The 16,100-nt window shown below is 44.8% G+C and overlaps 1 protein-coding gene across 4 annotated transcripts in view; it reads left to right on the plus strand.

The window, feature by feature from the left end:
* ZMIZ2 (zinc finger MIZ-type containing 2) overlaps positions 1-16,100 on the plus strand; it is a 58,374-nt gene that overhangs the window by 24,211 nt on the left and 18,063 nt on the right. For 3 of the 4 annotated variants that reach the window (XM_040414581.1, XM_040414580.1, XM_040414579.1), the window contains 8 exons: positions 6,893-6,967; positions 7,428-7,542; positions 7,755-7,960; positions 8,648-8,834; positions 9,064-9,327; positions 11,023-11,196; positions 14,378-14,452; positions 15,863-16,034. In XM_040414581.1, the coding sequence (XP_040270515.1) occupies positions 6,918-6,967; positions 7,428-7,542; positions 7,755-7,960; positions 8,648-8,834; positions 9,064-9,327; positions 11,023-11,196; positions 14,378-14,452; positions 15,863-16,034 (1,243 nt within the window). In that variant the 5' untranslated portion in view covers positions 6,893-6,917. Of the gene's footprint in view, positions 1-6,786; positions 6,818-6,892; positions 6,968-7,427; positions 7,543-7,754; positions 7,961-8,647; positions 8,835-9,063; positions 9,328-11,022; positions 11,197-14,377; positions 14,453-15,862; positions 16,035-16,100 lie in introns of those variants that run through there. The other variant, XM_040414583.1, reaches the window with a different exon arrangement.

Consider the following 16,100-nt stretch of genomic DNA (forward strand, 5'->3'; position numbering starts at 1 on the left):
CAGCTGATCGGTGAGGGTCCCAGGTGTCTGACCCCCACCGATCAGATACCGATGGGTGACCCCCACCAAAAAGATCTCTGAAAACCCTTTTAATCATGGGATGACCCTTTTAACTTTAAAGGGGTATTCCATTTATAACAAGTTATGCCCTATCCACAGGATAGGGAGTAACTATCAGATTGGTGGGGGTCCTATCGTTGGGACAGGACCTCTAATGTGCCTGGTCTTAAGGACTCAGGAGATCTTACTAGGGCGTTTAAAAAAAACAAAAACCCGACATAACCCCTTTTTCACTCAGGCAGTCCTTCTGGAGGGCAAGGGCTTGTTTGTTTATATTTTCACACTGCTAGGAGGAGGCTTCCACCTAGCAGCATTGCCCGTGACATCACCGGCAGTGATGGGTGGGCTTTAGCGCTGCCCTAGCTGTTTTACGGGCTAGGGCAGCGCTAAAGCCCACCTATCAGTGCCGGTGACGTCACCGGGCTCACTGCTGGGCGGAAGCCTCCTCCTAGGAGTCCCCATGGAGAGCCCAGTATGTCACCGGATCTCCATGAAATGCGAAGGTGAGCATCAGAGCATGAAATGCGAAGGAGAGCATGAAATGCTCCGATGCTCATATCAGGAGGGCTACCTGGGGATATGTCCAGGTTCAGCTAAGGAATTGGTATAAGGATTTGGCTCTAAACTTACAAAAGCAATATTTGTAGAGGCGTGGGTGATCTACCTGTATTCTCTCATCTAATAGTTACCTAGGCCGTGTACTATGCAAAAAATGAATTGGGAGAGATTTATTAAACCTGGTGTAAAGTAGAACTGGCTTAGTCGCCCATAGTAACCAATCAGACGACTCCTTTCATTTTTCACAGCTCCTTTGGAAAATGAAAGGTGGAATCTGATTGGTTGCCATGGGCAACTAAGCCAATTCTACTTTACGCCAGGTTTGATAAATTGACCCCAGTGTGTTTTTATGTATTCTTATTCTTATTCTTATTCTTCCATTTATGAAGTGTCAAGTCTTTAGTGGTTCACAAGTATTGGTCAAAGATTTTGGGCCCTGTCACCTCTCCTGAGGCGTCTGTTCAATATATAAATGTATTCCACACCAAATGACCATTCTGGAGCATTTATTCTTCTAGCTCTTTGTTGTGCCGTTCCTCTATTATCCCTGCTACAAGTTTATGAATAAAGGTTCAGCTGGCTGTTACCAGTTTGGGAGGGGGGCATTAGGAGACTGTGCAAACAGTGCTGCCAATCAATGTCCGACTGTGTAGGGACATGCCCCTCCAACTGGTAACGCCCATATGTACATTTTATTCATAAATGCCTTCTAGTAGTAATAGAAGAATGGCAAAACAGTCATACGAAGAAATAAAAAATTGTTACATGGGGAATGCAAGTGGTTAATAAAACAGACATGTCAGGAGAGGTGACGGGTCCCTTTAAGTAGTAATAGGTAGTGTTTTTGTACATTCTTGCTGTAGAGTCCCTGCGATCTAGGCTGACACCCACACTGGAGCAAGTCCTGACATCACAACGGGGTCATATGTCCATGAGTCACATGAGCTCTGAAATGAGTGGTTGTGACCGTGCACAACACGGGCTGTGTCACACTGACGAGTGCACTCGTGTGTTGCACTGCAGCCACAGCACATGTCCAGCACCTTCTGTTCCGCCATATCCTTGTTATATCTCTTTGTGGGAAAGCTGGGTGACTCAGGTGGCTGTCATTACAATATCAAGCTTTCCTAGGGTTCTGAATGGCAAGCTTGCGAAGTATGATCTTCATATCCACAGGTCAGCCATATTGATGGTCACCCAGACCTGTGTTTTTGTGATTTTCTTTATTTTGATAGTTGGGTATTTTTTTTTTTTTTTTTTATTTTTTTTTTACTTAAGCTCCCGGGATGCCTCTGGGTGGTAAATTTAGTTTTTTTTGTAATGTTGCGGTGGCGACACGTGGATGTGTGGGGTATGGCGCAGGGATGCTGCGGCACAGGAGAGAATACAATGTGGATTGCAGCATTCTTTTTGAGAAGCTTTTGGTTTGCTATGTGTGACGTGCAGGGAGGGGTAGTGAGGGATGGAGGGGCACTGTGCTATAAAGGAGGGGGGCTCATACATTTTTGTGTTTGGGTTGGACAGAGATCCTGGTGAGAGAGAACAAGACAGAACCCGATGTTCCAGGGACATGACGGGAGAGGCGGAGGAGGGAGGGGGAGCATCATGAGGATTTGTGTAGAGATGCCAGCCGTACATACTGCAATACAGCTATTAACCCTGTCCTGTGTGTGTTTACAGACGTCATGATGTCTTGTCTGACCGGTTTCTGGACAAAACTTCAAGACTCTTCTTAGAATTTTTAATTTGATCTTCAGTCTGGTAATTTCCTAGAAATGGGGACAATGGCTTCTAACAAATGATCCTATAGTTATGATTGTTCTGCCCAGACCTAATCTGACGTGATCCGTCTCAAGTAACAGATTTTTATTTTTTTTAACGTGGGTTTTAGGATGATCTGTGTGATCGGTTGTAATCTCAATTCATACTGGTTTAGGTAGGATGAGGAGAGATTCTTGCAGATTGTCTCCCTTTTCTTAAATGGCAATTCGACCTACGTATGTGGAAATCTGGATGACGGGAGATGTGGCGACCTTCCCAAAGTGGTTGTTACCCGACCATCCTGGCACGCTAAAGCTCAATTCTGGCTAGTTCTGCGGTGATTCTGGTGTAGGAATCTCTAGGAAAAACTGGTTGGTGATCCTTGTGGAAGCGCGATCCTTATTGACTTTTCCAGGAACTGGTATAAGAAATGCTCAGTAGTAGAGCACCTTCACAAGAATCTAGACCAAAAAAATGCAAGAAATTACAATACAATGGGAGTCAATGGGGTGTTAGAAAGCCATAGAGCATGACTGGGGGGGGGGGATATATATAAAAAATTTAAGGTATTGTAGGAGCTTACAAAAACATGGTTGACTTCTTACAGAAACGCCGCCACTTTTGTCCATGGTGTTTCGGCATAGCCTTATTCCAGAATAGAGCGCTACGTTCTTGGAAGGAAGCAGTCACGTCTTTGTAATCTTATACATCCCCTCTAATACTTACTTTGAAGCTGCTGATATTTCTTAAAGGGGTTGTTTAGCTTTTGAACACCTTCACTTTTAGCATGGGGTGGTGTAAAAAGCCCTTTAAGTGAGCACTGATCGACTTGTAAAAGGAGTCTAACCTATATAATTGTATAAGCTTGCTATTTCTACGATTCATCTAATTTCTATCACATCTTATGATGATCGCTGCTGGTGAATGACCTCTACTGACTCTTTCCTTTTCTGTCACCCACCAAGGTTTATATTGGCTTGGCTTGTGAACAGTGGCCATTTTAAGCCTTCTTCACATTGACAGGTCAACTATTTCATGGAATAGTTCAGATGGTATAAAAAAAAAATTGCAAGCACTTTTATGTACAATCGTAATAATCGTTGGGTGGAAGATCTACTTGGCTATTCGTGGAAATACAAGGAAGCTCGCCCCCATGTTCTTCACAGGCTCACTGCTTTGCCCTTGTGTATGACTAGATATGTTTTCCTCACAGCTGTCAGTATTAACCCTGGTGGATCTATAAAGAGGTGGTTTTCTGTAAGGTAGCCCTCAGATGTTCTCTTTTGAAGACTCACCCACTTTCCTATTGAATAGGGTTGTTCGTTAACAATGAGATAAGTGGCCGAGGATGAGAGACCTGAAGATAATTTAGCTGGTCCCAGTTGTGTTTCTGGGCGTCAGAAAATATCCTTGCAAGCGAATGTGCCTATTCATCTGACGGGAAGTGTGTAGGTCTATATCTACATCAAAAAAATGGGAACAGCAGGGAAAGGATAAAACATAAAAGTGATTGATTGATCTCTAAGTGGCAGAGCGCTTGTGCACACCAGCACTAAGGAAGATGGATCTCCTGGGAAGATGGAGGAGGAGTAGAGCATGTCCAGCTTCTCTGTGAAGGTCTATCTTCATTAATTCCTGTGTTCTAATAGTAATTACTGATCTATCTATCCCACCTCATCAAAAATTCAATGAATGGGTATGCAAACAAAGCCTACAACGAGTAGTCTTCTCCCAACTTGCTGTGCAAGTGAATGACTGACTTGTTTCCCTTTTTATCAGAAAATTATTAAAGGTTGAAGGACATGAGGAACCTGAAGACAATGTAATGCCACAGCATTATTGGCAAAGTGTCTGTCTTGTGTGATTTATGGATGGTCTTCACAAGTTTATGTGGTCAACCTATTTACAAGTCTGGAAGTGAGGAAATTGACTATTTGTCAGGCTGCAAGACTTTGTGTAGGCTCTAGAAACTAACTCTGAGGCAGCGCCAAAGGGCTTTGGATATTCTGTGCAATCTTTTTCATTTAAGATTGTTTTCCCAGTCACGAGATCAGGCTTTTTCCTGTGAAGATGATTTTGACTAGATTCTCTCTCTAATGAATAACTGGTTCTTATGCGGCCATACACGTTAGATAGACGTTGATGGTTGAACAACTGTTGACTGATCATCTGGTGGACAATACACATCCGGACACATTTTAGTCCGTAAAGGGGGGGTTAAACTGGCCATACATGATCAGTGACAGCAGGTGAAGGGCAACCGATCCTTTTGGGAATGTTCTTTTAAAAGAAATTTCGCTCATCCTTGAAGATAATTTAAACATACAATCTTTCAAACATGGCTGACTTCTTTCAGATGACTATGACCTTTCATCCATCAGCTGGAACAATCTTCCTTTAAGTATCACCTGACTAACGATTGGTTTTGGTTGAAATTGTTCATTTTGATCAGCTTTTAGAGTAACGTGTCCAACTCTTGTCCTATTGTAAGCTTAGGTAGCAACAAGTTCCACCACCAGCAGGTGACAACATTTGAACTCCATGTGGGAAGATGTAGTAGTGTTACCCTCAGAAGGGCTGGTGCCACATATTGATCTGCAACAGAATCTTTCAACCCAATTTGAGGTTTTCAGAACATGTGGCATGGGGATTTCAGTACATGTGGGGTACTTTTATTATGGTCTGTAACTTCAAGTCCTCTGTGGTACAGCGGTATTGAGGGAAGCTAAACATGTTGACACCCCTGGTGCTTTGCACTGTGGCTGATTGCCGATATCTCTTGCTCCATTTACTGAATTACCCTGGATGAAACTACCTAAGCCATAGATAACACTATCAAGCTGTAACCGGTAATAAATACATGGAGAGTCAAAGTTGAGACAGAGAAATGTTCCAGGAATTTGTGCTATGGTATCGGTAAAAAAATAATAATAAAATTAGTTTTATTTATGGGTGGAGACCCATCGCCCTTCATGTATATAAAATAGCGCTGCCTAAAAGGAAGTGGTCCACCACTATCTCCATGGCATGGAATACTGTATCTGATCATAAGATGGCTGCCTCCTTGTCTCTTCCAGGAGCCATTATTGCTGTATATGTCGTCCATATGTATTGCCGGTAGATGATGGATTACATCAGTACCTCTCCTTTTCTACTGATAACCTCGGTACCACCCGTTACATTGTGGTTAACGTGCCGGACATGACACAAATGAATGGGGTTTATGTTGAAAAGCCACGGCTGGGCCTCAAAATGCGTTGTTCACTTCCACAGAGTGTGAATAGGGGTTTTATGAAGTTCCTTTCTCATATGTAATTGCTGACCACTACAGACGGGTTTGAAAAAGATCCTTTAAAGCCCTGTGCGTTATACGTCTGGTTCTTCTTGACGGTAACTCATGATGGTGGTTATTTACGCTCCATCACTGAGACATGAGGCAGGATATACCTCATGAGTCATAGATGACACCCATGTCTAGTGAATTGATATTTCCAAGAAGGTTCTGTCACAAAATGGCTGTGAGTGGGGGGGGAATGAGTACACAGTAACCACAAAATGTTATCTTCTCCTCTACTACAAGACTGGCTTCCTCTGGTAGCTATCGGTGGATAATTACACTTCTCCTTTCTTCAGTGTCTGCTACATTAGAATTGACCCTTTATTGGAGGCCACTTGTCAGGACAAGGATTGTGACACCTGTCACCTCAGGCTACTTGTCCTCCATGCTCGACTTGGCCTCACCTTCCAGCTCTGCACTTTGCTTACTCCCACCCGCTATGCGTTGTTTTCCGTTCCCTCCTCTGCTTTCTTCCTTCCTGTCCCCCAGTGTACACTCCCTGCCCTGCGCCCCCTCTTCCTGAGCACGCCCTGCACAGTCGCCTTCATTCGTTCTAAGGGGCTGGTGGTACCCCCATCCTTTATTATGTCAGCTGTGCTCGCCCACTTCCATTGCCCAGAATTTCCTTTTTGTGGTTGACTTTTTTTTTCATTTTTTTCCGAACACCTGCACCATGGCAGCTTAAAGACATTTTGGATTTTTTTTCTTAATGCGGACAAAGTTGATACATTAGATAAATAGATTTAAAAAAATTATAATTCTGGTTTCCATATCTGCCCTACCAAGATGGAGACACCATTGAAGATTTGTGTCAATCTGGTGAGGTCATGTCTGCGCAGTGCCCAATGGTCAGTGGATTGGGTTGCCTACGGCAGCACCAGGGTTAATCAAGGGTTGTCTTGTCTAAGTGCTGGCCGGGTGCCAGCTTCCACGTCCTGTGTACAGAATGCATGATCATGTGACCAGAGGGAAGGCCGGGGGCAGATGAGCAGAACGTTAACCCTTGCCGTAGGAAAATGCTTAGCAATGCAACCTCTGTATGACATGCTGCATAGAGATCTTAGAGGGGAATTGCTGCCAGCCTTGCAGGGCAATTTAAAGGTGCGCGGTGACAAGCCTCTGGGGATGGAGACATAATGGATGACTGAGATTTTCTTTTTTTTTTCCTCTCTGCAGCCACTGACGAAACAGTCGCCTGCAAATGAATTCAATGAACCCCATGAAACCATCTCATCCAGGCACAGGACACAGGTAAGAATCAGCATGGGATGATCCCAATGAATTGTGCATCCATGACGACTCTTAAATTATTGCGCTTGAGATATATATATATAATTTTTTTTTTTATTGTTTAGATGTAATAATTTTTTGTACTGTGTACAAAATATAATTTTTTTACATTTAGTTTTTTTGCCCACAATTTTATTTACTGCATACTGTATTTCCCGTTACAGATAACGTTTTGTAATAGGTTTTTCTGTGAATTATTTTTTATTTTTTTTGCAAATCTTATATATTTTATGTATGTGTAATAATTTTGGTTGTGCTGACAGTTCACTGAATGTCTGGTGGAGAATTTCCCTGCATCTGTATGTGTGGATGCTGCCTGCGTAATCTCTGGTTTCTGTGCCTTCTGTATCCGATGTATCTAAACATTTTCATATGGTTCGTGCACACACACCGCTAACTCCCGCCTCTGCCCCCTAAACAGTGATGGTTCATTTGCATACGACTCTGTTCCCTGGCAACCAAACACCAATCAGCCTGCAGGATCGCTCTCCGTAGTAACCACCGTCTGGGGTTTGAGCAACACGTCGCAGAGCCAGGTAACGCATGACGTCACCGCATTCCCCCCCCCCCCCCCCCTTCCTTGGTATTGAGCCCGTCTGGCATTGCCTCGCTTAACCCTTTCCTGCATCCACTCCTGTTTAGTCATCTGCTCACTATTATCTCAGGCGTTCACCTTCCTATATTTTTTATTTATTTCTTAGCACTGATAACATGTGAAATTTTTTTCTTCTCTTGTGCCCTTCCCCAGGAGCATCTTGGGAATCCCATGGTGCCCAGCGGTGGCCCCACAGGAGGTGGAGGCATGCCAGGTCTGGCTGGCAACGGCGGGGGAATCGGAAGCCCTCAGTACATTAATCAGCAAGGGTTTCCAGAAAATGGCGCTGGAAAAGGTTATATGCCACAAAACATGTATGGACGTGGGGGATATCCAGGAGGCTCGGCCTATAGTAACAGGTAACCGTTACACAATCGCAATTAAAGGGGAGCTTTTTTTTTTTTTTTTTGATGGTATTTGTAGTTTTTAGCCAAAGCTGGAGATCTACAGGTTGGAGAACACTATGAAACATATGTCCTGGAGCCCCTTTTCTTAGAAGTCTTCTGTTATTCCCTCAAGAAATATTTCAATAAATTGACAACTGGGCGTTACCTTTCTGCTTGTCAAAAGGGTGGGCCCCTACTCGGTTTGATAGTCAACATTGATTTGAACAATGTCAGTATGAGTAAGGGCACATCCTCAATTGGTAACGCTCATAAATTTCTAGTAGGAATAACAGAGGAGCAGCACAGTGCAGAGCTATGAGAAAAGAGACCTGTCAGGAGATCGGACGTATTACTAAGGGCTGATGTGTTTAGTACTAGTTGACGTTTGTATGTGTTCCCCCTTTGTAAATGGCAGATCATATGCTAGGCCACGGGGCTCAAACCTTTACCCCTCCAGCTATTGCAAAAATCTGCCACTGAATGGAGACAGCTGTGCTCGGCGATTGTAGTCTGTGAGGCCACTTACTGACCCAATACATTTTCATGGATTCCCGGAGTTGCCCTTAAATTTACAAAGTGACAGCAATGTATCAAGTCCTTATAGTAATTTTTTTTTTTTTTTTTTTTTTTTTTTTTTCTTCTCCCCCTTACAATTTGCAGTTACCCTGGCGGCCCCACAGCTGGCGGTGGAATGGGCATGGCTCAGCACTCCGGACGCGGCCCCACAGACTTCACACAGGCGGCAGCTGCAGCAGCTGTGGCCGCGGCCACGGCCACAGCAACTGCGACAGCGACTGTGGCTGCACTGCAGGAGAAACAGACCCAGGAGATGAATCAGTATGGCGGGGTGAGTTGTCAGATCACATCTACAGTGCAAGTGTCACGCAACTCCAGTTATAGTTCAGTGATGCTTAAAGGGGAAGCCGCAGGTTGGCCATACCTGCCATAGAGCTTTCATTCTGGAAATGCGATGTTCCATGTCATAGACTCCTTCTACGGCACTGGGAGATGATTTACTCCCTCTCCTCATAGAGAACCATTTTGTTTATTATCATCCTCCTTGTTCTTTTCCACAGGTGGGACCTACTCATAACTTTGGTGGCCAGTTCTTACCTCACTCTGGTCCCCGTGGACCCTCCATCCAGGGTGGAATGACATCTGGGGGTATGGGATCAGTCATGGGACCTGCAGGAATGGCTCAGATGAGTATGAATTCTGCAAGAGCACAAAGTATGAATCAAGTGTATAGTGGGCAAAGAATACCACCCCATGGCTACCCTGGGCAACTCCAAGGCCAGCAGATGTCACGTCAGGGAGTAAAGAGGACCTACTCCAATGAGGTGAGTCTGGCTGTAGGTTCCCAAGTAAGTTTTATAATGCCACTTTTGTGACGTGAAAGTCGCAAACTGTGTGTTTGCAACGCTCAACTGTACTTGTGCGAAAATTTCTGCGCAGGTGCCATTACTCCACCGGCTTTGCCCCTTTCCCAAAAAGGTTCATGTTGAGGGAAGGGGTGGCTCCGGAAGTCTCGACACATTTATGATCTACACCAGATTTCTGGCATGGAAGACCGAAATCTATGCCACCCTGGTGCTGGCGGAGAGATCTGTGTAGGCGCACAGAATTCGGGATGCTACGCCTAATGTATGACGAGGCGTATGCTCTCCTCTGGCTATCATAGCCCGACTAATGCGTCGGGCTGCGATGAATCTGCCCCATAGTGTTGAGCAAATCGATCCTCTGATCCTAGATCCAAAGTCAATTCGTTGTAATGCTGCACGGGGGTCTGTCTCCGTAGAGCATTAAAATGTATCGCCTCTGTGGAGGCAAAATGCGTTTCACCCGAAGACGCGCAAAACTTCAGTGAATGAGTTCTGTATTCATTTCTATATCTTTTAAAAACCATTTAAAATTAGGAATCCGAAGTCTGTGATTTGGTACCAGCCGTTACCAAACCCGACTTCGGATTCCGGATTTGAAATGCTTTTAAAGATTTAGAAATTAATACCGAAGTCTTATGCGACTTCAGGTGAAACTAATTTTGCCTCCACGGAGGAAATACATTTTAAAGCTGTACGGAGACACGTTTGACGGCATTAAAACAAAGTGTTTGAACGAACTGACGTCGAGTCTATGATCCGAAGCTCAATTCGCTCAACACTAGTCCCTGTCATTGCCTTTTATAGGGTCTTGTTTTGTCCTTGGTGGATTCCTGTTGATACGTTACACTTTCTAACGATATGTTCACATGGTAGAAGAATCTGACGTATATTTGCTGTGGAATCCACGGCAGAAATACTAGGATGATCCCTCTTTGATTTTTGCCGTAAATTTGAAACTACAGCTGCTCAGGACCGCATCCGGATTAGCCCGATTCAGTGGGGTTTCCAGATAAAAACTGTATCGAGACATGACTTGTACCTAGGGTTGAGCGAACCCGAAGTTCGGGTTCGTACCGAACTTTGCGATTTCGGGTACCTGGACCCGGACTTTTTCACTGAAGTTTGGGTTCGGTATTCGGGTGATTTTATTATTTTCTATTATAACATAGTTACAATAAAAAATATTATTCTTAAGACAAAATGCTAAATAAAATGGCCATTGAGGGGTTAAAAATAATAATAATAATAAAAAAAAACCCTGACCTTATCCACTTGATCGCGCAGCCGGTATCCCCTTCTTTCTGCAGGACCTGCAATGACGTCACCTGGTGAGCGCGGTGACCTCATCGCAGGTCCTGCAGGAAGAATAGGATACCGGCTGCACGATCAAGTGGATGAGGAGTTTTTTTTTTTTTTTTTACCCCTTAATGGCCACTTTATTTAGCATTCTGTCTTAAGAATGCTATTGTCTGTTATAACTGAAAATAATAAAGTGAAGTTCGTGTCACCATTGACTTTAATGGGGTCAAGTTCGGGTCCCGAACCCGAACTTTGACCCGAAGTTCGGGCGAACCTGAACTTCCACGGGTTCGCTCATCCCTACTTGTAACCTTTTCTACCATCGGAAGAAGTAATGCGTTTTTTCTTTTATAGGGCTACGCTCCTCAACAGTACATACAAGGCGGACAGTATCCACCCCACGGGGGTCAGTATGCACCATCTACACCACAGCAATCTGCCCCATCCCCTTCCTATCCTGGGCATCGTGTACAGCAGAATATGTCGCAGTACATGCCCCAGGCAGGTCCTGGAGGCCATTTTTATAAGGTGATAAGTGGTGATTAGATGTACAGTTTATTTTTTTTATTTTTTTTCTCTAGCTATAATTTTATTTCACCGTTCTAATTCCATGTAAATTGTACTGATATTGTGAAATGTAGACACTGGGGGAAAAAAAACTCACAATGTTTTCAATATATATAGAGGCTGTGACTGATTCTTAAAGGTGTTGTCCCATCATGGACAATGGGGGCATATCGCTAGGATATGCCCTAATTGTCTTATAGGTGCAGGTCCCACACCTATATCGAGAACTGAGCCCCGCAAGTGAAGGAGGGCACACTGCGCATGTGCAGCTGCTCTCCATTCATTTTCTATGGGGCCGGCGAAAATAGCAGAGTGCTGGCTCGGCTATTTCAGTCAGCCCCATAGTAATGAATGGGAGCGGGGGGGGGCGCGCATGAGCGCTACACTCCCATTCACTTCTATGGGAGCCAGCTTGGTGGTGGCCGGACCACAGTCCTCCAGCCACCACCTTGTGGAGCTCCGTTCTCTATATAGGTGTGGGACCTGCACCTATAAGACAATGGGGGCATATCCTAGCGATATGCCCCCATTGTCTATGATGAGACGACCTCTTTAACAGTGGCATCTGTCGGCCGTAGACTATTATGCTACCCGTTTAACAGATTTATTATTTATTTTTATTTTTTTACAAGCATACGGATTGAATAGCAGTCTGTTCCGCTGTTCCATCCAGCAAAATAATTGCAACCCCTTTGTATACCATTTATCATGCGCTTTCCTGGTACATACAGTGAACGTGTGCTGGGAGAAGACCCTTAAAGGCGTTTCTAGGATTTTGATGTGCCTATCCTAAGGATAGGTCATGAATAACTGATTGCAGGGGTCCGACATCCCTGTCGATCAGCAGTTTCAAGAGGTCGCAGTGCTCCGGTGATCACTGCAGCCTCCTCGCAGCTTACCGGGCACAGTGGTGTCCATTGTATAGGGGCTGTTCTTTGTGTTGCAGCCCAGGCCCATTCACTTGAATGGTACTGAGCTGGACCTAGGCCATGTGTCCGACGTCTCGGCCTCTTCAAACATCTGATCGACAGGGGTGCTGGGAGTCGGACCCCCATCGATATGATATTGACCTATCCTGAGGATAAGCCGTCAGTGTTAAAATCCTGGGCAACCCCTTTAAACCATTATGCCATATTGGATGGAATATGATCAGGATCACAGACAGGCCAATCCTTTTTGCCTCTTATGTTTTTTATTTTTAAGACTTATCAGTAGTTTTGAATTGTGGGGTCCATGTACTGGAACCATCACTGGTCCTGTACTCCAGCTTTTAGCAAAATATCTGCATCTCTGACAGATGTCCACTACAGTGAGACTGTTTTGTACGCACACTACAGTCCAATTGAAGTCAGTGGGTGCCACGTCGTCATTACAGGATTTCGAAAGGTAGAAATTGCCAGCTTGCGGCATATTTGCCTTGTATCAGATAGGACTTATGACAGACCGATGCTGTCACAGTCACCTCCAGGATAATTGGGAGGAATAAATTGTTCCATCCATCCATAAATTGCCTCATATATAACACTAGTATAGCGGGTTGAATTGTAGAGGTGCAGTATATAACAGGGATAGTCATACGGTTTTGAGATCAGAATATGAATTTATTTCAGCGCCAATGGATAGTTTTATCGCGCATCGGCGCTCATTCTGCCTATCTGCCTGAACATTGGACAAAGTATTAAGGCGTCAATGTCTAAATGGACAACCAGACTATCGAGGATTAAGCATGCCTTTTTTTTTTTTTTTTTCTTCCTTGTAAGACGAGCTTCCCCTCGTAATGACTGCATGAAAAAAATTGTCCAACAGGCATCAGCTACTTTTAAACTACAACTCCCACAATCCTCCGTTTACTTCTATGGCTGTTACAAGAACAGTTGAGTAAGCGTGCACACTGGGAGTTGTAGTTTTACAGTAGCTGGAGTGGCGAAGGTTGCTGATCTTAGGGCTCTTTCACACTTGCGTTATTGTCTTCCGGCATAGAGTTCCGTCGTCGGGACTCTATGCCGGAAGAATACTGATCAGGATTATCCTAATGCATTCTGAATGGAGAGTAATCCGTTCAGGATGTCTTCAGTTCCGGTACGGAACGTTTTTTGGCCGGAGAAAATACCGCAGCATGCTGCGCTTTTTGCTCCGGCCAAAAATCCTGAAGACTTGCCGCAAGGCCGGATCCGGGATCAATGCCCATTGAAAGGCATTGATCCGGATCCGGCCTTAAGCTAAACGTCGTTTCGGCGCATTGCCGGACCCGACGTTTAGCTTTTTCTGAATAGTTACCATGGCTGCCGGGACGCTAAAGTCCTGACAGCCATGGTAAGTGTAGTGGGGAGCAGGGGAGCAGCATACTTACCGTCCGTGCGGCTCCCCGGGCGCTCCAGAGTGACGTCAGGGCGCCCCAAGCGCATGGATCACGTGATCACATGGATCACGTCATCCATGCGCATGGGGCGCTCTGACGTCATTCTGGAGCGCCCGGGGAGCCGCACGGACTGTAAGTATACCGCTCCCCCGCTCCCCGCTCCTACTATGGCAACCAGGACTTTAATAGCGTCCTGGGTGCCATAGTAACACTGAAAGCATTTGGAAGACGGTTCCGTCTTCAAATGCTTTCAGTACACTTGCGTTGTTACGGATCCGGCAGGCACCTCCGGCAACGGAAGTGCATGCCGGATCCCAACAACGCAAGTGTGAAAGAGGCCTTAGTCATACAAGAAAGTGTGACCGCTTGTTATCTGCGGGGTGCTGCATTCTCCTTATGAATTCCTTCAAGGACATCTGAGCTTCACAGTGCATGCGCTGCATAGGCTTCTGTTGATATCCATGCACCTAAACGGCTCTGAGCACCTGTAGGTTTCTGGCTTCATTTGCACCAGAAAACTAGCGTAAATGAAGATAAACTTGTTGCGGCAGATGGCCACGCCGCCATCCCACTCGTTCAGAAAAGTGGCGTAAAATTGCTTTGTGTTTTTTTTTTTTTTTTTTTTTAACACATCTGTTTTCTGGTGGAGGGAGATGAATCTTCCCCGTCACTTTAGCAAATCTCATCTGGCATATTATTTTAGTTGTATAGAGATTTGTGGAAAACTGTTGTGCCAGTCCCATCATTCAGATCTGACATTTTTCCTTCTCTTTTTCTCTCCAGCTTACAGATCAATACAATGGACAGAGCAATAACTTCAATGGTGGAAACTTTGCATATAGTCAGACGATGAGTGGGGTAAGCATAAAGCACTCCATAAAAATCGCTTAACCGCCTGCTAACTATATACGTCCGGGTGCTCAGCATTTATCTCTGCAAGAATGTTTCTGCATGTCCTTGCAGGGGTGCGGCTGCACACATATAGCGGGGCTCCTGATAAATATGGCAGGGATGTTTTTTTTTACTGTCCCTGCTTTACCTATCACTGTATATATGGTGTTCAATGAGTGCTGTGTAAACCAGATCAGGAAGCTCATGTAATCGGCAGCGCAGGGTGTCTACATGAGCTGCTGGGTCCTAGCAGACACACTATCAGCTCTGCAGCATGGCTGCACAGTCTTGTACAACCTCCCTGGGGGCTGTATTCACCCTGAATTTGGGGCCAATATGTCGGCCTCAGTCACAGGAGAAATCGGCAATAAAACCAATGTAATGTTAAATGTCACCAAAATGTAAAAAAAAACACCAAGATAAAATAAATAAAAAAAACACCATGGCACTGCAGCTTTGAGCCACAGGCCCCTATTTGACCATTATGGAAAAGAGGACATAATAAGAAAATAAAAAAAATACTCAAATATAAATGACCAAAAAATTATGCCCATGTATCGCCAAAAAAGGCACAAAAATTATTTGCGTAAGCGAATGGGGGAATTTTTTTTTTTTATAGCGGTTAAAGGCGCCTGTACTAAAGAAACGTAAAATGGGCCTGGTTCAGGGTGTAGGTTAAATGGCATGGTTTTGAACTGCTTAAATAGCTGGGTTATTTTGTACATGTCCTGTCCATATGACAGACTCAAGCCCACTGATCTCTATGGTTGTGTTCTACGTCCAAGGGCTAGGAAGCTGTCTTACATTTAGAAGTGGCGGTGGATCCGCCAAATTATGTACGGATCCACCGGAAGTGCAGGGCTTTAAGACCAGCGTCGAAAATGCTGGTATTAATAAATATGCCCCTGAATCTGTATGGGGATGAATGATCATAGTAGTGATCTTTCATCCCCACTCATAGGAAATAATTGCTGCTGTAAATGCAACTGAACACTCCAGGACAAACTGTTCCCGATCAGTGCCCTGTGCATCCGCCCATGTAAATAGGCCCTAAGGTTAGGGCGTCATCACCCACAAGGCACAGTGAAAGCATGGCATTTCTGTGATTCACAAGAATACCATCTGTGCTGGAATACTTATGGTTGTGCGACGATAAAGCGTCAGGAAACCCCTTTACAGCTAAAATTATACACAACTGTAGATGAAAGGGGTCCTAAAGGATTGGAAAGAGGGCCTTTCTTCCAGCGACAGTGCCACACCTGTCCACAGGTTGTTGTGTTGCAGCTCAACCCCAATCACGTCAGTGGAGCAGAACTGCAATACCAGACACGACCCATGTAGCGGTATGGTGCTGTAAGCACTCACTTTGTTTTACAGCCAGGACGCCCCATGCCTGGATATCCCAGCTCTCCCCTGCCTGGAAATCCCACGCCACCCATGACTCCAGGAAGCAGTGCTCCACCCTATATGTCACCAGGTCAAGACGTCAAGTCCCCATTTCTGCCTGATATCAAACCGACACACAACTCTCTGCACCAGTCTCCCACAGGTAGGTCTTTAAAAAAAAATCTAGACACTACTAGGGGCAACTAAGATGGAGAACGAGGTAATATTG

The sequence above is a fragment of the Bufo bufo genome, chromosome 1 (genome assembly GCF_905171765.1).
Source record: "Bufo bufo chromosome 1, aBufBuf1.1, whole genome shotgun sequence".
In the NCBI taxonomy this organism is placed as follows: domain Eukaryota; kingdom Metazoa; phylum Chordata; class Amphibia; order Anura; family Bufonidae; genus Bufo; species Bufo bufo.